The sequence below is a fragment of the Vombatus ursinus genome, unplaced genomic scaffold (assembly GCF_900497805.2).
Source record: "Vombatus ursinus unplaced genomic scaffold, bare-nosed wombat genome assembly UNPS02014864.1, whole genome shotgun sequence".
NCBI lineage: Eukaryota > Metazoa > Chordata > Mammalia > Diprotodontia > Vombatidae > Vombatus > Vombatus ursinus.
In genome coordinates this window covers 16,830,291-16,850,791 of record NW_020954642.1, presented here as the reverse complement: position 1 = coordinate 16,850,791, position 20,501 = coordinate 16,830,291, and the positions used below count along the sequence as shown (strand labels likewise).

Here is a 20,501-nt window from a genome sequence, read left to right as displayed (position 1 = left end):
CTAGTCTGACTCCTTCATTTCCCGCTTGAGGAAACTGAGGCCTAGGGAGGCTAAATGACTTGCAGAAAGTAGTAAGGGTAAGAGGCAGAATCAGAACCCAGGTCTCCCCTTTTGTACCATCCCATAGCAATTGCAGTCATTGACATGCATCCCTTGGGCAACTAATGTACCTAAGTTGGGCTCCCCTCTGATTGGCAATTCACTTGGCTCCATTGTTACCCATTCCCTCACGCCTTGGGAAGGTCAGAGCCCTGCTACTAAGATTCAGACTAGCTTGGGGGTAGTTGGATGGGGGTGGGGGAGTTTGGCAAGGACACTGTCTTAAAGAACCTAACTCCATTCAGGGCTGGGAGCTGGACAGCCTAGGTGTGGATGGGAAGGGAGGTCACCAGGGAGGATTGTACAGAGGTACAGAAACCAGGTTGCCTCTATTGGAATCTCCTTTCTAGGCAATGGTCCCCCGTAGAGTGCAGTATAACATTGGTCTGGACGAAGTGTGAAATAGTTCTTTATTGTGTAATTAAAAACAGCTCTACAGTCAACTCTGGATACACGTCTTCCTGGTGGTAAAAACCAGTATGACCTGAAAGTTGAGTAACGACTATTCTTTTAAAAATGTATGGTCCCCTGAAGCTCCTGGACCCAGTCAGTATTGCTGGAACAGGGCTAAAGATCGTCACTTGTCTCAGGGACCCATACATTTGCCGTAGTCTCAAAAAAAAATGATACCAGGTTTCAGATGAGATTTAAAAAAAAAAAGTCATCCCAGCAAGTCATTTACAGCATGTAACCAGCTGCAAAATCATCCTGTGTGAACAATAAAACACTTTGTACTGCTTACAGATTCTAATTTTCAGAAACATTCAGGTGAAGGCTTGCTGGGTTAAAACATTATTTGCTAAATCAAGGCATTTGAATCAGCTGCTGTTTTTGCTGTTTCCTTTCCTTACAAGTTTCAATAAGGAAAGAAAAGCCCAGCTGTGCACTCGATTACTAAGTTATGTCTACAAGTGCTACATTGTTGGTTATTTATTCGGAACAAAGAAAGAATATATTGTTGCTCAATTCAGAGCCCAGCCCAAGAAAGAAAACATGTCCCGCTCCGTCTCTGTAGCCAGCTGCAAAAGCTGATGTGTCCTGAAAGTTTTTTGGTTGGTTACCCAAGCTTGCTACGGTGTGGAAGGAGGACAGGTTTCTTAGGAGACTCAAGGCCCTGCAGTGCATGTAGAAAATCTATACAGTACGACAGAGAGAGAAGATAGATATATTTCCCCCTATAAAACAGTAAAACCACCAAAGTGAACAGATAGCTGTTTGTAAACAATCCCTAGTATCCACAGAATGAATTAGAACATCAAGGCGGAAACAGAGCTAAAGAGAGCCTTTGAAAAGCAGTGAATAGCACTGGGAGAAATTCTAATTTTACATAGAGTAAAATATAAAATCTTCATTTTTTTTTCTCCCCCTTCCTGGCCCCCAGCTCCTTAAAAAGTGATTGAAGAAAAGTCATAGCCCTTCACTGGATTCGGAAAGTTTAATGGGGGCAGGGGAAGTAGGTGGGGGGAAGCAAGAAACAGGATGAAAATCCTGGTATTTTAAAAAAGGGACACAGGGACCTAAGATTAGGGGATTGAGAGTTGGCAGGGACCACGGAGATCATCTAGCCCAACCCCCTTATTGTACAGATGAGGAAACTGAATGTTTCCAGAAAGGTTGTGACTTGTCCAAGGTCACACAGGTAGTAGATTGAAGAACAGGGATTCAGCTTCAGGTCTTCCGACTCCAACTCCCATGTTCTTTGGAAAACACCACTCTGCTTTTAGAGTAAAGGCCCTGGGTTTGGGGAGAAGCAGAAGGAGGGTTAGGAGATGGGGTTGATGATTGGGTGGGTAAAACGGAACTTCTGGGTTGTTTCATGTTGCCTTTTTCAAGGCCAGCTCCGGAACAATGGCTCCTGGCAGCAGCAGGGCCAATGTGGGTGGTTGTCCAATACCCAAAGCTCCCTCCAGTGGAGGGAAGTGTTGGAGGTTTCCAACACAACTCCATTTTGTCCCCACACCCATGTTCAGAAAAGTCTGTGGCTCTGATAGAGCCAACTGGCACCTCCTTGCCCTCCTGAGACAGATCTCCTTCCTTAGCCTCTGTCTGTCCTCTGGTCTGGCTATCTGGATCCCGCCTGAATGTTCTCATGCTGCTGATCAGAGGAAAGGTTTCTCATCTTATGTAAGGGGTTCCAACGGCTGAAGAATTCTGGGGCTGATCCCCCACTGAGTTTCCAGCCCTCTTTTCTGGACTATGTCTTTCTCTCATCCTTCCTAGGAGATTTAAAGCCAAAGTTGTCTGGCCTGTCATCCATGTGTTAACTAAATGTGCTTGGGTTGGGGGTGAGGGGGAAGATTTAAGCCCATCAACTTCTCTGGGAAAATTTGCAGCCACAGACCCACTGAAGTTAGGCTTGTATATGCAGCCCAACCCATCTCTAGGCCAAGAGACTCTTTTCTCTCTGGTTGAAGCATTAGTTGGCAAGTTTCTCTAGACTAGAGCTCCACAAGGACATAGACCATGTCTTATATAAACTTTATTATGTCCCCTGATTCCCAGCATAGGGGTCTGTATACAATTGGTGTTTGCTTAATTGAACTAACAGGGAAACCACTCATCGAATATTGAGAAGTGATTGGGCCCAGGACACACCACCAGGCCAAGACAACTCTCACTCTCTTATCAGGGCATTGTCCATTGGACCCATTAGTTCAAACCTGTGGAGAGGCTGTCTGACAGAGGATATGAATGCCAGAAAATCAAGGCCATGGGGTTTAGCTCTGTGAGGGGCTGCTGCCCTTTAAATAAGCTCAGGCTCACAAGGTGGGCCTTCTGGGAATGATTTGATAGCATGGCTTACTTGGGTTCTTCTGGTCCAGGCCAGCCAACCTTAGAGCTGTGTGGATGGCCTGAGAAGGATAAGTTCCAATCCAAGTTCTAGCCATTGGTTTGGAGGGACTGAGGGTGCCTACCATTGGGCTCCTGCTCAAGTCGAGTGTTGTGGGTGGTGGATACCACTCTATTGCCTCTTCAAATTCATTTTAAAATCTCATTTGGAAGGGAGAATTTTTTTTCCATTGGTAGCACAAGCCGCTGTTGACAACACCTGTCTATTTCCCCTGACCTCTGGCCCATGCTAGCACTCTCAGATCAACCAGCTTGCGTCTCTCTGAGGAGAGGACGGGGGTGGGGGCAGAGAGTGAAGGGGGCATGGAGTACGGCAGAAATGACCTAAGGGCTGCCTGAGCAGAGGCTGTTAGCAGTTTAGGGAAGAATTCCCAATGCAGAAATCAGACTCTGACCACCCAGGTTACACAAACTTTGAGAACCTGCTGGGAAAATGCAGGGAGAGGAAGGGGCTGGAAGAAAAGAGCTAATGCCCTGCATGTCCCAGGTCCTGAAAGGGACAGGGAACAGAAGGGAGTTTTGTACGTTGGGCTGGTAGTGAGAGGTTCATTCTATTATTGAATGACACTGCCCCCAACCTCGTGGGTTTTGTGTTGTTGTTACTGTTTTTCTCTGCATGTGTGTACGTGTGTTTGCAGCTAGTCAGGCCCTCCCCTCTGAAGTGGGTTAGCAAAGGCCTCCCCTGGTTACACAGTCCTGTTGAGAAGGGTCTGGTACTCAGCTGGGGAGCTTTTCAGACTCTGAAGAGGAAGGAACACATTAGGGTCATGCACTACAGTTTCATAGGGTGGCACAGTTTCTAGGGCAATAGTGGAGATGGCTGCTTGTCCTTGGGGAGATCTGATGGAACAGCCAGCATCCCTCTCGGCCACAGGCAAAGAAGCCCCATCTTCTTCCTCATCCCTCAACTCTGCCGCGCTGATCTGGATGGAGACATCCCTGTCCCGGCAAGGGTCATTTAGTGAGTATGGTGGAGGGTCTTCAGTGGGGATGTAGATTTGAGTTGACCCTGGTCCCACACATTCCTCATAGCTGAAAAAAGAGAGAGAGGGAAAGAGACTTCTAAGGCCTAGGTCTTGGATAAGGGCCCCTCCACTTCCCAAAACATTGTTTTTTATATTTTCCCACTTAAAGCTCAAAGGTACTTGCTGCTGACATTCTATGCCCTTAAATCTCTTCCAGTCAACATTCCTGTGTTCTAGCATAATAATCATAATACCAAAAATTTACATAGTGCCTACTATGAGTCAGACACTGTACTAAGTGCTTTACAAATATTTTTTCATTTGATCCTCACAACAGCCTTGGAGGGTATTATGCCTATTTTACAGATGATGAAAGGCAGCTAGGTGGCACAGTGGATAGAGCACCAGGCCTGGAGTCAGGAGGACCTGAGTTCAAGTATAGCCTCAGATACTTTCAAGCGGTGTGACCCTCATCTGAAAAATGAGTTGGAGAAAGAAATGACAAACCACTCCAATATCTTTGCCAAGAAAACTCCAAATGGGGTCAGGAAGAGTTGGACATGACTGAAATAACCAAACAACAAAAACAGATGAAGAAACTGGGGCAAACAGAGGTTAAGTGACTTGTCCAGGGTCACATAGCTATTATGTGTCTGAGGCTGGATTTGAACTCAGGTCTTTCTGTCCTAAACTATCCTTCCTATCCACTGTATATTCTTACATCACTAACATTTGTGTCCTAAGATTCCTTCTAGGCCTGATGTTCCACGTTCAAGCATTCTATGGAACTATCCTATAGTTCTAAGATACCTTTTCAGCTCTGATATTGTCTGCATGTCCTATGAGCATAGCCCTGTCCTTGACTGGTCTGAGATACAAGAGGGGATGAAATTGTCCCTGCCCTGAAGAACTTACAGTCTAGATGAGGGGAGCAAGACACACACACACACACACACACACATACACACACACAAACACACATTGAATAACTAGGGAATAACATTCACACGGAATGAATAACTCAATGTAGGGTACAAATTGCAAGTGCTTTTGGAGCTAAGAAGGGAGGGAGAAGAATGACTTGGAAGGAATCATCAGAGAAGGCATGGAGGAGGAGGAAGAGAAAGAGGAGGAAGAGGAAGAAGAGGAGGAGGAAAAGGAGGATGGAGACAATGACAACAACAATGATGTTGATGAAATTGACCTTGAAAGATGGCAAAAGGAAGGGCCAAGGGAACTTCAGGTCAGGGTGGTGCGACATAAAGTTTCAATAAATCAGATACAGGATGAATATACTCAGACTAATAGAAATAGAAGGGGCCTTTGAACAGAAAATGCTATCACAGAACATTAGTGGTGAAGAGGACTTCGATAATGGAATGTTAGAACTGGGTGAATCCTTAAGACAGAATGGGTGAGCTGGATGGGACCTTAGAACATACAGTGGTAATGACACGGCTCTTTCGAGCTCAAGGGGAGCTTAGAACACGGGATCTTGGTGGAGGACCTTGGACAGTGCCTTGAGAGCTAGTCCTAGGGCCCGAGAGGCCAATCCTCTCAGTTTACCTTCTCAATCTTACTACACCTCACTCCGCTTCACACACTCTATGGTTCTGTCAAACTGACTTTCTTTCTGTTCCTCATAGACGATGCTCCATTTTCTGTCTCTGGATCTTTGGACTGGCTATTCCCCATGGCTGGAATGCATAACCATCTCAATTCCACCTCATAGAAGGTCTGGTCTCCTTTAAGGCGTAGTTTAAGTTAGACCTGAGTGCAAATCCCACCTCAGACATCTACTAGCTGTGTTACCCTGGCAAGTTGCTTTGCCTCTATCTGCCTCAATTTTCTCATCTGTAAAATGGGGATAATAATAGCACCTACCTGCTAGATTTGTTGTTAGGATCAAATGAGATAATATTTATTAGGCATTTTGCAAACTTCATAGTGCTACGTGAATGCTATTATTACTATCATTACTATTACATGAAGCCTCTCCTGATCTCCCTGGCTGCAAATGCCTTCCTTATAAAATTGCCTTGTATCTATTTTACATGAAAATATGTACTATATATAAATATAATATATGCATGTTTCTATACATAAATGTTATGTCTCTTGTTAGAATATAAACTCTCTGAGGACAGGGACTATTTCATTTTCATTTCTGTATCCCTAGCACCTAACATATACAGGGCATATAGTAGGGACTTAATAAATTCTTGTTAGTTGACTGACTGATTGAAGGGATTTGCTCAGTACCAAAGCTTGGTTGTGGCATAATTGAGACCAGAACCTTGAAAAGCTGGTACAAATCTGCTGCAGAACTTCTCCTGGTTGAGGGGCAGTTCTTAAGCCATTTTTGCCAGCTGCTTTTCTCTCCAGATCATCAGCATTCCTCTCTCTTTATCCTTTGATTCTTTTCTTTTCTTTTTTTTTTGGAGGCAATCAGGGTTAAGTGACTTGCCCAAGGTCACACAGCTAGTAAGTATCTCAGGCTGCATTTGAACTCAGTTCCTCCTGACTCCAGGGCCGGTGCTCTATCAAATATGCCACCTAGCTGCCCCCCTCCCCAATTTAGCTTGTATTGAGAAGTCAGTATACCTTTTCTCATCTAATATTTCTTACATATTGTCTCCTCCATTAGATTGTGAGCTCCTGGACAGTAAGGGCTGTTTGTTTGCCTTTCTTTGTGTCCTCAGCTCTTAGTAGTACCTAGTAGGTATTTAATGAATTCTTGTTAACTTGATTTGTTGGTTTAAGTATGGTCCTGGAATAGATGGTGTGTTGGTCTATTGTGGAAGAGGTACTGTAGCAACATGGAGAGATTGTGGGACTTGGTGTCAGGGAGACATAGGTTCTACTTCTGCCCCTGGGCAAATCACTTACCCTTACTGAACCTCAGTTTCATCATCTATAAAATGGAGATAATAATAGCACCTGTCTCCAAGGGTTTTTTATAAGGCTCACATGAAATAATGTAGGTAAAACATGACAGAAATGTCAGCTTCTATCGTTAGCTAAGTGACAAGAGGCTTATCTCCAGGTTGGCTACAGGGTGATGATTTTCTGGGTCACAGCAGGGTTCTAAGGCTGCTGCTAAGTTACAGACATTTTGTTGTTATTGTTCAGCCATTTCAGTTGTGGCTGGCTCTTTGCGATCCTCTTTAGGGTTTTCTTGGCAAAGATACTGGAGTGGTTTGCCATTTCCTTCTCCAACTCATTTTATAGATGAAGAACCTGAGGCAAACAGGGCTCAGTGATTTGCCCAGGGTCACACAGTGACCCTGTGTGTCTGAGGTTGGATTTGAACTCAGGTCCTCCTGACTCCAGGTCCAGCACTCTACCCACTGTGTCACCTAGCTGCCCCAAAGAGGATTAATACTTATGAAATCATCAATTACTAGATCATTGTGCAAACAAAAAGCAGACATTTATTAGGCACCTACTAGATGTTGGTACTATGCAAGGTACCTGGGATACAAAGTATGGTTATTACCTAACTTGCATTAATATGGTGCTTTGTGGTTATGAAGCCCATTGGAACTTCACAAAAACTCCAAAGTGGGCAGGATGCTCATTTTATATTGGGGAAACTGAACCTTCAGAGAAGTCATGTGCTTTGATAAAGGTCATACAGCTGGTAAGATGGGGGGTTAGACTCAAAGGATTTCAATGGTCCCTTTCAGGTCCAACAATGTGTCACAAGGCTGGGACTTTAGGTTTTTTTCCTTTACATCATATCAGATTTTCTGGATTTGCAGTTGGGAGGACTTCAGTTCAAATATCCAGTTTGTCAGTCATTAGCTGCGTGACCTTGGGCAAGTCACTCTCCTTTCCTCAGTCTTAGTTTCTCATCTGTCAAAAGAAGGAATTAGTCTAGACCAGCTTTAAGGTCTCTTCTACTTCAGATTCCAGGATATGGAGATCGTTCAATCCCTCCTACTTGCATGTGGCAGACCTCTTTTTGAAGCAAAGTGTTTTGGAAGTGGTGGTAAAGACAGGGTTAATATCTCCATCTGAGGTGTTCTCTTTGCACCAGGAAAAAAAAAATGGTGACTGTGGGGATAGTGAGTGGGGGAACCAGGGAAAATAAATCCAGATCAGGCTTTATTATTTTCAGTGGGACTGAATATAAGTTGGGTTTGTTGCCATGGAAACCTAAGAGCGTTTAACTAACTGGCTGTCATTCATGAAGAATGACCTTGGAAGGAGGGGGAGGCTCTTGGGGAGGGGAGGCTGAAAGTTGGGAGAATTTCTGGCTTCAGGATCAAGGTGCAAAGTTGAAAAAACAATATGTATCTTTGATGGAAATGTTATTTTTGGCTTCATAAATCATTCAAGAACCAGATTGCCAGAGAGATTCAGAAAAAAGCACAAGCATCCGAAGACCTGGGTTTGGGTCCTGGATCTGACACCTGACTCTAGGTAAATCCCCCATCCTCTCTGGCCTTTGATTTCTTCCTCGGTAACACGAAGGGGCTGGATGAGATGATCTCTTAAGGTCCCTTTAGGAATGACCTTGTCTATGTTTTGTCCTTACTTATCTGTGTATATGTTGTTTTCCCCCAGTAGGATGTAAGCAGCGACGGTTCCTGTTTCATCTCTGCATCTCCAGTGCCTACAGCAGTTTCTCGCATACAGCAGGTGCTCAATAGCTAGCATTTATAGAGCACTTGAATGAATGTTCTCTCATTTGAACAATCCTGGAAGGGGGGGTGTGGGGTGTGTGTGTGTGGGTACAATTATTATTCCCATTTCAAAGATGAAGAAACTGAGGCAGGTGGAGGTTAAGTGGCCAGTAAAAGTCTGAGGCAGGATCGAAACTCAGCTCTTCCTGACTCCAAGTCTAGAACTCTAACTACTGCACCACCTGGCTGTCTAATACATGCTTGTTAAATTGAGTTGAAGTCTAGGTTTCCATATACACCATCTGCATCTACCACATTTGTGCCCCAGAGGAGCCTGGGGAGCAAACAGTGCTTCAAAAATTCTGCCAATTAAACCCAAGGAGAATTTGGCATCGTCAGCAAGAGCGAGATTCAGGGGCTTGTGTAACATGATGGCTTCGTTAAGACCATCTGTTCTAAGCGTGAGGCCTGTAAACCTTACCCGCTTTCACTGTACCTCTCATCCACCAGGATTGGCACCATACCCATCAATTACCACCATCATTCATTTAAAAGTCATTTAAGTGCTAACTATGTACAGTGGTGCAGTGAATAGAGTGCTGGGCTTGGAGTCAGGAAGACCTATGTTCAAATCGGGCCTCAGACCCTTACTAGCTGTGTGACCCTGGGCAAGTCACTTAACCCTGTTTGCTTCCATTCCTCATCTGTAAAATGAACTGGAGAAGGAAATGGCAAACCATTCCAGTATCTTTGCCAAGGAAATCCCAAAGGGGTCACCAAGAGTCAGACATGACTGATATATAGTTTCCTGAGGACATCCCAAGACAAATGGGACTCCACTTACATCCTCATGGAATTCACAATTGAATTAATAGCCTCCATTTCTGTAATACTTTAAGGGTTATAAAGTACTTCCTTCACAAGAAACCTCTGAGGTCAGTAAGGCTTCAAGGGCTGCTTCTCCATTTTAATTGTGGAAAAACTAAGGTTCAAAGGGAGGAAATGACAACTTCTCTAGACCTAGTTTACCTGTTTGTTAAATGAGGGGATTGGACTAGTTAATTTCTTTAAGTCCCTTCCAGCTTTAATTCCTGTGACCCCATGACTAATACAAAGTGGGTAAGGGGCAAAGACCTGACTCCTCAATTCTTTGCTCTTGCCGCTTCATCTCAGGACACATTCACATCTGCACATTACTGCTTGAGATAATATTTGTAAAGTACTTAGCATGTATTCAGTAGGCACTTATTAAATGCTTCTTCCCTCCTCTCTCCCAATAACTCTATAGTCACAGTTATAATTAAATGCTTTGTAGACTACTATGCAAAGAGCTATGTGAGGTCCAAGGGAGGGAAGGTCATTTCCAAGGAGAGGATCAGGAAAGTTTTCTTGGGATTGGGCACAGGGATACAGGGCAGGAAGCAAGGTTCATGTTCAGTCTGTGACCAAGGTTAGGGGAGATTTTAATCCATTAGTCAAACAGCACGCTCTATGTCAGGAATAGTGCTATGCGTTGGGGATACAAAGAAAGGCAAAAAATAGCCCCTGCCCTCAAGGAGCTTACATTCTAACTGGGGGGACGAGGTGCAGACAAGTCTGTCCAGACAAGATAGAAACAGGCCAAATTGGGGATAATCTCACAAGAAAGCACCAAATAAGCTTAAAAAGGACTGGGAAGGGGGGCAGCTAGGTGGTGCAGTGGATAGAGCTCTGGCCTTGGAGTCAGGAGGACCTGAGTTCAAATCCGGCCTCAGACCTCAGACACTTGATACTTACTAGCTGTGTGACCCTGGGCAAGTCACTTAACCCTGACTGCCTCACCAAAAAGAAAAGAAAAAGGTGTGGGGGGGAAAGACTGGGAAGGCTTCCTGTGGAAGGTGGGACTTTAGCTGGGACTTGACAAAAGCCAGGGAAGACAGGAGGCAGAGATGAGAGAAAGAATTCCAGGCATGGCGGACAGTCTATGAAAATGCCTGGAATTGGGAGATGGAGTGTCTTGTGTGAGGAACAGCAAGGAGACTCATGTTAACTGGATTACAGAGTATATCATCATCGTGTGAGACTGTGTAAGGTTGTAGAGAGTTCATTGGATTTATAATCAAAGACATGGGTTTGAGACCAGGCTTAGCCATTTATTGGCCACGAGAACAAATCCCTCCCCTTCTCTTAGCCTCCGTTTGCTCATCTGTAAAATGGGCAGCTAGGTGGTTAGGTAGGATATTTACTCCTAAAACCAGGGTCCCCACTAGTGTTTCCCATTGACAATCAGTCAGTAGATGAAATGAGCTCTAAGGAAAGGCATTTACTATTATTTAAAGCCCTGTAAAAGTTTGCTTGGGGCAGCTAAGTGGCACAGTGGATAGAGTGTGGCCTCGAATCAGGATGACTCATTTTCTTCCTGAGTTGAAATCCAGCCTTAGACACTTAGTAGCTGTGTGACCCTGGGTAAGTCATATCACCCTGTTTGCCTCAATTTCCTCATCTGTAAAATGAGCTGGAGAAAGACACGGCAAACCGCTCTCTATCTTTGCCAAGAAAACCCCAAATGGGGTCACGAAGAGTTGGAGATGACTGAAAAACAACTGAACAACAACAACAACAACAAAATAGGAATAATAATACTTGTACTAGCTATATTGAGGGGTTGTTATGAGGCTAGAATTAGATAAGACGTGATGAAGCACTGCTTAAATGGTATTGGCATCATTGTTGCTATCCATCACGTATCTGGCATCCCATGGGTGGGTGGCACAGCGTTTGATACTCTAGGTTGGATGTTCATTCCAAGATTAATCAAAACAAAGATCTCACCGATGGTGGCAGTTAGACAACTTTTTTTTTTTTTTAGAAAAAGTTTTAGCTCTGTTGGTGAATGAACTAATTTATCTTCTTTCCTTTACTAAGGACCTACTATGTGTAAGGGAGTGGATCAGTTTCTGGGAACACAGAGACAAAAAAAATGGCAGCTCTTGACCTCAAGAGGTGATATTCTCATGGAGTGGGCAGTATTGGGTCCTGGACTTGGAGTCAGCAAAACCTGGGCTTGAATCCCATCTCAGACTTGCTATGTGACCTTGGGCAAGTCACTTAACCTGTTAGTTTCAGTTTCCTCATCTATAAAATGGGGATAGCAATAGCACCTACTTGCCAGGGTTGTTGTGAGGATCAAATGAGATAATATATGGAAAGCGCTCTATGACATTCCAAGTGACTTGAGCCTCTCTCCTGAAATTTCCTTGTATTTATTTGTACATAGTTTGCATATATTTATATGGGTCCATGTTTCTCCCTGGTATAATTTGTAAGCTTCTTGAGGATAAGGACTTGTGATTTCATTGGTTCTAGGGCAAAGGGTTCTTCAAATGTGGCCTGGAGACAGATGGGAATCTCCAACACCCTTTCAGGGGGTCCTCAAGGTCAGAACTATTTTCATAATAACACTAAGACATTTTAATTTCTAATATAGTAAATGTTAATTCACATAGTCCATATAACAAGAACTCTTTAGGGTCCTTAATATTTAAGAGGATAAAGGGATTCCTCAGACCAAAAAGTTTGAGAACTTCTGGTTTAGGCAACTAAGGAGGCAGCTAGGGGGTACAGTGGTTAAAGGCTAGGCTTGGACTCAGGAGGACCTGAATTCAAATTCTGCCTCAGACATTTACAAACTAGCTGTATGACCTTGGGCAAGTCACTTAACCATTATCAGTCTCAGTTTCCTCGTAGATAAAATGAGGGAGTTGGAGTAGATGGCCTCTCTAAGGTCCCTTCCAGCTCTAAATCTATGATTTAGATTTAAATTAGATTAGGGGCAGCTAGGTGGCATAGTGGATGGCTGGAATCAGTAGGACCTGAGTTCAAATCCAGCCTTAGATACTTACTAGCTATGTGACCCCGGGCAAGTCACTTAATTTCAGTTTGCCTCATTTTCCTCAGCTGTAAAATGGGGATGATATTAGCACCTGCCCCCCAGAGTTGTTGTGAGGATCAAATGAAATGATATTTGTAAAATGCTTAGCACAGTACCTGGCACATAGTAAGTGCTATATAAATGTACTATATATAATATAACACAATATAATATAGAAGTTCTTTATAAATGGAATCATTATTATTATCTTAGGATAGTATGAACTCATGGCAGCTAGGTGGGACAGTGGATAGAGCACCTCAGAGACTGTGTGACCCTGGGCAAGTCACTTTACCCTGTTTGCCTCAGTTTCCTCATCTGTAAAATGAGCTGGAGAAGGAAATTGTAGACCACATAGTAAAGAGTGGACACAACTGGACATGAACTCATGGGTGAGGAAACTTCCTTTTCAATACCTTCTCCACAACTTATATAGTCTTAGTTGCCTAGAACAGTAGTATTAAACTCCAATAGAAAGGGATCCCTGCAGACTGCAGATTGATTTAGAAAACCACAAATTAACATCATCTGTGTTGCACTGTATGTTTATTTCTTTTGTTAAACATTTCCCAATTACATTTTCATCTGGTTCTGGCCCAGGCTGCTGGGCCTGAGTTGATGCCTCTGGCTTTGCCTATTCAGAGGTTTAGTGACTTACCCAGGGTCACAGAGGTGCCACCTGAACCCAGGTTTTCCGCGCTTCAGGGCAGGCTCTCTAGCTACTACACCATGCTACCTATTCCATTTTTGCCTCTGTGTACATTTGCCCGGCATGGTGCCTGATGTATATTAGGTAATTAATAAATCCTTGTTGATTAACGGATTGGGCACAGACATAGGTAGTCAGAGGCCATTCAATGGCCTAGAAAGGGAGAACTTTGTGTTTGAAGGGATTAATTAACCTCACAAATGAGGGCCAAATTTTAAAACAACCACTTCCATTTGAGCAGGTTGGTAAAAAATAAGACAGGTTTTACCAAGAGGCAGCCCCAGGGAGGGGAGGTAAGGAATTTAAGAGTCTGGCTCCCAGCTGCTCGTGGTGAATGAAAAATAACCTTCCCCTCACAAATTTAAGGTGAAATGGAAACCTATTTCCTAAGAGATTGAGATGGAGAGAAGTGATTGGAATACTTAACATCTCTGTGGCCCTTGGTAAGGCTTTTCCCAGCTGTTTGGTGGTGATTAATCAGTGAACCCAGCCTGAGACCTCGAGAGATGGCCAACATTATCACTGCTATTTTCCCAGGGAGGGAAGGGAGCCACAGAGGTTAAGTGGTTGGCCCTGGTGCAATGGTGCTCCAGTCTCAGAGTCATGAGCTGCACGTGAAAAGGGCTCTAATCTCTTTCTCTTCTTTAAGGACAGGGTCTTGCATGTAGTAGGTACTTAATAAATGCTGGTTTTCTTCCCTCCCTACCTGTCTTCTTTCCTGCCTTCCTCCTATCCTCCCTCTCTTCTTTCCTCCCTCTCTTCTTTCCTTCCTTCCTTTTTCCCTTCCTTCCGCTCCTTCCTTCCTTCGTCTCTCCCTCCCTCCTTTCTTCCTTTTTTTCTTTCTTCCTCACTCCCTTCCTCCTTCCTTCCATTTTTCCTCCCTCCCTTCTTCCCTCCCTCCTTTTCTTTCCTTCCTCCCCTCTGTCTTTCCTTCCTTAATACATTTTTGTTGAACTGTATGACGGGCAAAGATTTTCTGTCCAGACCAGCCAGACCTTGAGGGTGCTTTCCTAGTAGTATGTCATGCTGCATAAGCAACATGGGGTGGGAAAAAAATTCCCATAAGAATGTAAGGCAGTTTGGATTCTAGTGCTGACTTTGTCACTAATTAGTGGATGAACTAGCTGTGAATCACCTTCACTCCCTCCTTAGTTTCTTTCTCTGTGAAACATGGCATTTAATTAGTTTCCCTAAAGCCCCCTTCTGGGACAGCCAGGTGGCGCCATAGTGCACAGCGTGCACGACCTGGAAAACTCATCTTAATGTGAGGACAAATCTGGCCTCAGACCCTTAGTAGCTGTGTGACCCTAGGCAAGCCACTTAACCCTGTTTGCCTCAGTTTCCTCATCTGTAAAATGAGCTGGAGAAGAAAATGGCAAACCACCCCAGTATCTTTGCCAAGAAAACCCCAAATGGGGTCACAAAGAGTTGGAGATGATTGAACAACAACACAACAATGATACTTCTGGCTCTAGGAGACTATATTCCCAGATTCCTTCCTGCTTTAATACTCTATATCCTGCTGGTTGTGGTGGGACATGTCTATAATCCCTGCTACTGGGAAGGCTGAGGCTAATGGATTGCTTGAGTATAGGAGTTCTGAGTTATAGTAGGCTAAGCTGACTGGGTGTCTTTGTTATGTTCAGTACCATGATGGGGAGTCACTGGGAATGGGGGCACCAGGTTGCCTGAGTGGTGATTGGAAATTTGAGAGTAGGTCATAGTCTCCATGACCATCAGCAATGGGTTTGGACCGGTGAGTAGCTATGGTTCTTCCAGCCAGAGTGAGATAGAGAAGCCGAGTTTCAAAATTCCCTCAAAAGGCAGCCATTCTATGTACAGTGTTCTAATAGTCCATGCTCTCAGGTCTCCTATAGCTTTAACATTTTATGGTCAGAAGAAAGGAGAAAAAGGAGATTTATTACTATGTGGCATTGTTTTTGTTGTTTAATGAAAAGGGAGGGGAAAGGAAAGGAATGAATTGTGGAGGGGTAGAGAGAGAAACTCCCAACGGTGTCCTCAGAGGTGTTTGGTGCTATGGGGCCTCTTGTCAGGCTCATAGGTTACCCCTTTGCCTGGGGTTTACAAGTGTCTTTGAGCAGAGGAAACTCTCCAAAGGAATGGGACAAGAGCACGTCTTGTCTGACTAAGCCCACTGGAGGGCGTGAAGGGCAGAGGTACATCAGTTTGTCTGCTTTCCCTTCAGGCCTGTCATCTGGCAGAATACCTCTCTTGAAATCAATGTGACAGGCAGTGCAGAGGCTCTCAGAATCATGAGGGAATCAGCAGCCCCTGGGGAGGGGTGCTGGTGACCTCTTCAGGGCTGTCAGGATGGATTGAGCAAATAGCTATCTGGAGTGGGACAGTTCTGGAGCCCCTCAGCACCCTGACCAAACCATGGGGCTCTGATGCCCAATTCCTCTTAACCCCGTTTGGAAAACCACTTCAAAGACCCCTGAAGCTCCTTCATGCAAGCAAGCGGCTGCTTTTAAGAAAATGCACATGAAAGGGATCTGTTCCAGCTGCTGCCTCCGTGCAACCTTGGACAAGTGACCTCCCCTCTCTGGACCTCCATATCCTCCTCCCCTCGCTCAGATGAGAAGGTCTGACTGATACCGTGTAAAGTCCTTGCCAGCTCTGATGCGCTACCCATCTACTTTCAAATTTCCTGAGAGTGAGGTCATGGGACGCGAGGCGGGGCAGAAGGTAGGAGAGAGGAATGACAAGTGATGACGAGCTCAGTTAGGTGGCTCCTCACCAGTTATATGGTAGGTTTAAGCCCTTTGGTTGCGTCACCCTAGGATTCCGAAGTTAGAGTTCATCCAGGCCACCCTTTCATTTTACATGTGAGAACATAGGCCCAGATAAGGAAAGCAACTTATTTTAGATCAATTTAAGATAATAAATGACAGAGGCTGGAATTTGAACCCAGGTTTCTTCCCATAGTACCATACTGCCTTCTAGTCAGAGTCTAGGCTGGGAGGGAATGTATATTACCTGGCACCCTATGAAAAATCAGACTCTGAATCTTAGGCCTTGCTAGCCTGATTTGGCCTCCCAGGGCACCATTTCTTCCATTCGGAGGCTGTCCAAATGACAAGAATGTTAGATCCTTGGGGCCAGAGAACCTGGGTTTTAATGTTACCACTATTATCTCTAACTCAATTTCCTCACCTCAGGTAAGTTGTTTAACCTGCCTAGGCCTCACTTGCCTCATCTGTCAAATGGGAAAGGGAATAACACCTACCTTATGGGATTGTTGTAAACCTTAGGTTGCTATATACATAGGAGCTAGCCAGGAATAGGATCACAAGGTCATAGCTTTAAAACTAGAAGGGACCTTGGAGGTCTCCAAGTCCTACCACCTCATTTTACACATGAGGAAACTGAGGCACAGAGAGGTTAAGTCAAGAAACATTTATTGAACACTTACTGTATGGCAGGCATGGGGTTTAGTCCTGGGGATGCAAAGAAAGGCTCAGAAAGGGGAACTCCCAGTCTAATGAGGAAAACAACATGCAAACAAGTACCATACAGACCAGAGATGATCAATAAAGCACCTGGAAAGGCTTCTTGCAGAAGGTAGGATTTCAGCTGAGACATGAAGGAAGCCGGGGAGGCCAGGGGACAGAGGTGAGGAGGGAGAAAATTCTAGGCATGAGGGACAGCCAGGGAAAATGCCTGGAATTGGAAGAGGGGGGTATCTTGTGTGTGGAATGACAAGGAGGCCCGGGTCATGGAGAATGTAGAGAGGAATATGGTGTGAGGAGACTGAAAAGGTAGGGGAGGACCAGGTTAGGAAGGACTTTAAAAGTCAAATGTAAGATTTTCTATTTGATTGTAGGCGTAATAGGGAGCCAGGAGTGTTGACTGACAAGAGGTGGGGGGGAGGGGCCTGCACTGACATGTTCAGACCCAAAGAGAATCAGAACCATCACCAGCCTCCAGATTCAGGGCTCTTTCCAGTACAGGATGCTGTTTCTCCTAGGTCTAACAGTCTGTTCTGAGCCAGCCTATCTCCTTGGGTTTAGAAATCTGTCACATTCAATTACTAGTTCCTCTCCTGTTTTTTTTTTCCCCCTGCGGCCACAATTCAGCTTTGGGCCATTGGAGTGTGTTTTCTAGGGTTCATTCACAAAGGAAATAGAATATACAAAATGAGAAATGATATACCAGGGGAAGGTCATTAGAACTGCAGATAAAAGCAATCTACTCAGTTCCAGACTGAGTGGCACCTAAGCTTTCTAATCTAATCCTTAAATTAAATTCCTCAGGCTTAGCATGGCCTATGTTCTTTGCAAGGCCAGAAACCCCAAGCCAATATGCCAGGCTCCTTCACCGCTCCAGATGCGAATGGTGCCTCTCTCCCTCAGCTCCCTCCAACACTGCAGCACTGATCTGAGCATTCACCCATCTGTGCTCAATGGACCAAGCTTATTGGCTCATCTTTCCAATCAGACAGTTCAGAAACTACCAGATGGCAATGAGGGGCTGGGGGTGTTTACACTTCATGTTTCCATGGCATCATGTTTCTGATTGATTCTTCTTTCAATCAAGAGGGAAGAAAATGACATATAACCAATATAGGCCATAGTCCCATTGTCTCAGAAAAATCAGAATCATTCAACCCAATACTTGGCTCAACCTTGGAGTCTGAAAAACACAGCTCTGTGTATTGAAGTTGTGTGGTAGAGTAGAAAAAGGAAGAATTCAGAGTTCCAAGACCTGGGTTTAAATCCCAGCCTTGCCACTAGCTGGGTAAGCATGGGCAAATCACTAATCCTGTCTGAGTTTCAGTGTCCTGGTCTATAAAATTGCTGTTGTGAGGAAGGTCCTTTGCAAACCTTAAAGAACTATGGAAATATCAGCTCATTTAATGTTATTACACGGCCCCACTGCCATACTGCCCTCATAGTTAATGAAAACCTGGTCAAGGAGGGCCAATTTATTGTTGTTTGTCCTTCCTTCTAGAAGAGGACCATGACATCAGGAAGGTGATGCCATGACTTGCCAGTGAATTGGATTTAAGTGAGGGAGGGATGTGCAAAGTCACCAGCCTCACTTTCTCCTCTGGAGCCATCTGGGTCCAGTGGCAAGATATAGATCAGGATGACTGGAGATGGCCTGGGATGCAGTGGGGCACCTTGGCAGTTTGACTGAAGCAACACCCATTCAGTGATTAAGGTTAAGTAAGAAATGAGGCAAAGAATGGCCTCTTTTACCTAGTCAACAAAAATAAATCAGTCTGGGAGGGGAAGACCCTCAGGGTTTCTGGTGGAAAACAGAAACAATTGCTATTCACATTCACTCTGAGCCATAAGGGCCCCCAAAATGACCAGGTTTGGGACCTATTATTGGACAATCAAAGAGAGTCAGAGTGATTTGGGTTTAGGGCAGGTCCTTAAAGAAATCTAGCCCCTAAACTAAAGATATCAGAGATTAAAATTTACATTCCTTTAGGCAAAGCACCCACAGATGAAGGCAGTATGCCCTATGTGGACAGAGGGAGAAGAAGGAAAGGAAAGGAGAGGAGAGAAGAGAGGAGAGGAGAGGAAAGGAAGAGAGAGGAAAGGAAGAGGGAGGAAGAAAGAGGAAGAGAAGGAAGGAAAGAGCTGCATTGCCCAACTGGAACTGGACAGTTGGGTCTCAAACTGGGCAGTTTGTACTACTCACAGGTTGTTAGCAACATGGAAATGAACAAGAGAAGTCCCTGCTTTGTTTTCCCACTCCCCTGTCCCAGGAAAAGCACCAGCCCTTTCCCCCTTCTGACAGCAGAAAGTGAAGAGGAATTAAGAAGCCTTTGGATGAGGGTGAAAGAAGAGAGTGTAAAAGCTGGCTTGAAGCTTAACATCAAAAAAACTAAGACCTTGACAACTGGTCCCATCACCTCCTGGCAAATAGAGGGAGAAGAAATGGAAGCAGTGTCAGATTTTACATGCTTGGGCTCAAAGATCACTGCAGACAGGGATTGCAGCCATGAAATTAAAAGATGCTTGCTCCTTAGATGGAAAGCTATGGCAAATCTGGACAGCATACTAAAAAGCAGAGACATCGCCTTGCTAACAAAATCAAAGCTATGGTTTTTCTAGTAGCCATGTATAGCTGTGAGAGTTGGATTATAGGGAATTTGAGCACCACAGAATCAAATGGTGGTCCTGGAGAAGACTTTTGAGAGTCTCTTGGACAGCAAGAAGAACAAATCAGTCAATACTTAAAGAAATTAATTCAGGCTCTTTACTGGAAGGTCAAATACTGAAAGTGAAGCTTAAATCTCTTGGCTACATAATGAGAAGATGGGACTCATTGGAAAAGCCCCTGATGTTGGGAAAGATTGAAGGCAAAAGGAAAAAGGGACAGAAGAGGATGAGATGGATAGCTAGTGTCATGGAAACAATGAACTTGAACTTGAACACACTTCAAGAGATAGTGGAGGACAGAAGGGCCTGGCATGCTGTGGTCCATGGGGTCATGAAGAGTCGGATATGACTGAATGACTGAATAACAACAACTTCCCTCCCAGGTCCCCAAGTCAGTGCTGATCTGAGCCTATATTCCTTCCCTCCACCAGGACCTTGAGAGAAGATGCTTCTTCTTACCTTGTTTTTCATTTAAAACAGGAAGCATTTATAAGCCTTGTTTAGTGAGAGCCTTATAGACAAGAAAACTTCTGGGTTCTCAGGTTGAAAAAATCATAACATAGGGATGATATTATCATATCAGTTGCAGTCAGTCTCTAAGAGCTGGCCCTATCCCAGAGGCTCCCCTTCCTCATTCATTCATTCATTTATTTGATAAGCATTTATTAAGCACCTATTCCATCAAAAGTAAAGTTCAAGCAAAACTTACAGAAATGCAGGATTCTTGGCTATTTATGGGCCAAGGACCTATGGTGCATTTCAACTACTCAGTGCTGATGGAGCCACATTGATTAGTGATAAGGACATGATCTTAGAGAGATGGGCTGAACACTCCCATAGTGTTTTCAGCAGACCGTCCTCAATCAATGCTGAAGCCATTGACCATTTACTTCTGGTTTAAGTCAATCTCCCCCTAGCTGAATTTCCAACTGAAGAGGAGATTTTGGATGCCATCAGGCTCCTCTCCTATGGCAAAGCACCTGGTGCTGGTTCTGTTCCAGCTGAGATTTACAAGGTGGGGGTACAAGGCAGCTCATACAAAAGCTGACTGAAATCTTCTGGGTTATCCCCCAGGAATTCAAAGATGCTGCCATCGCCCATCTCTATAAAGGAGATTGTTCTGTGACAATCACAGAGGGGTCTCTCTCTTAGGCACAAAAGCACTGTACTCTCTGGGATACCAGGCAAATGAAGCAGTCT

The 20,501-nt window shown here is 44.5% G+C and overlaps 1 protein-coding gene across 1 annotated transcript in view; it reads right to left on the bottom strand.

Annotated features, from left to right (window-relative positions):
• Positions 1 to 492: 492 nt before the first annotated feature.
• Positions 493 to 20,501, bottom strand: part of LOC114027934 — a 102,813-nt gene continuing 82,804 nt past the window's right edge. Inside the window, exon 7 of the mRNA XM_027842083.1 lies at positions 493 to 3,981. Coding sequence (XP_027697884.1) covers positions 3,636 to 3,981 — 346 coding nt within the window. The 3' untranslated portion in view covers positions 493 to 3,635. The remainder of the gene's footprint in view (positions 3,982 to 20,501) is intronic.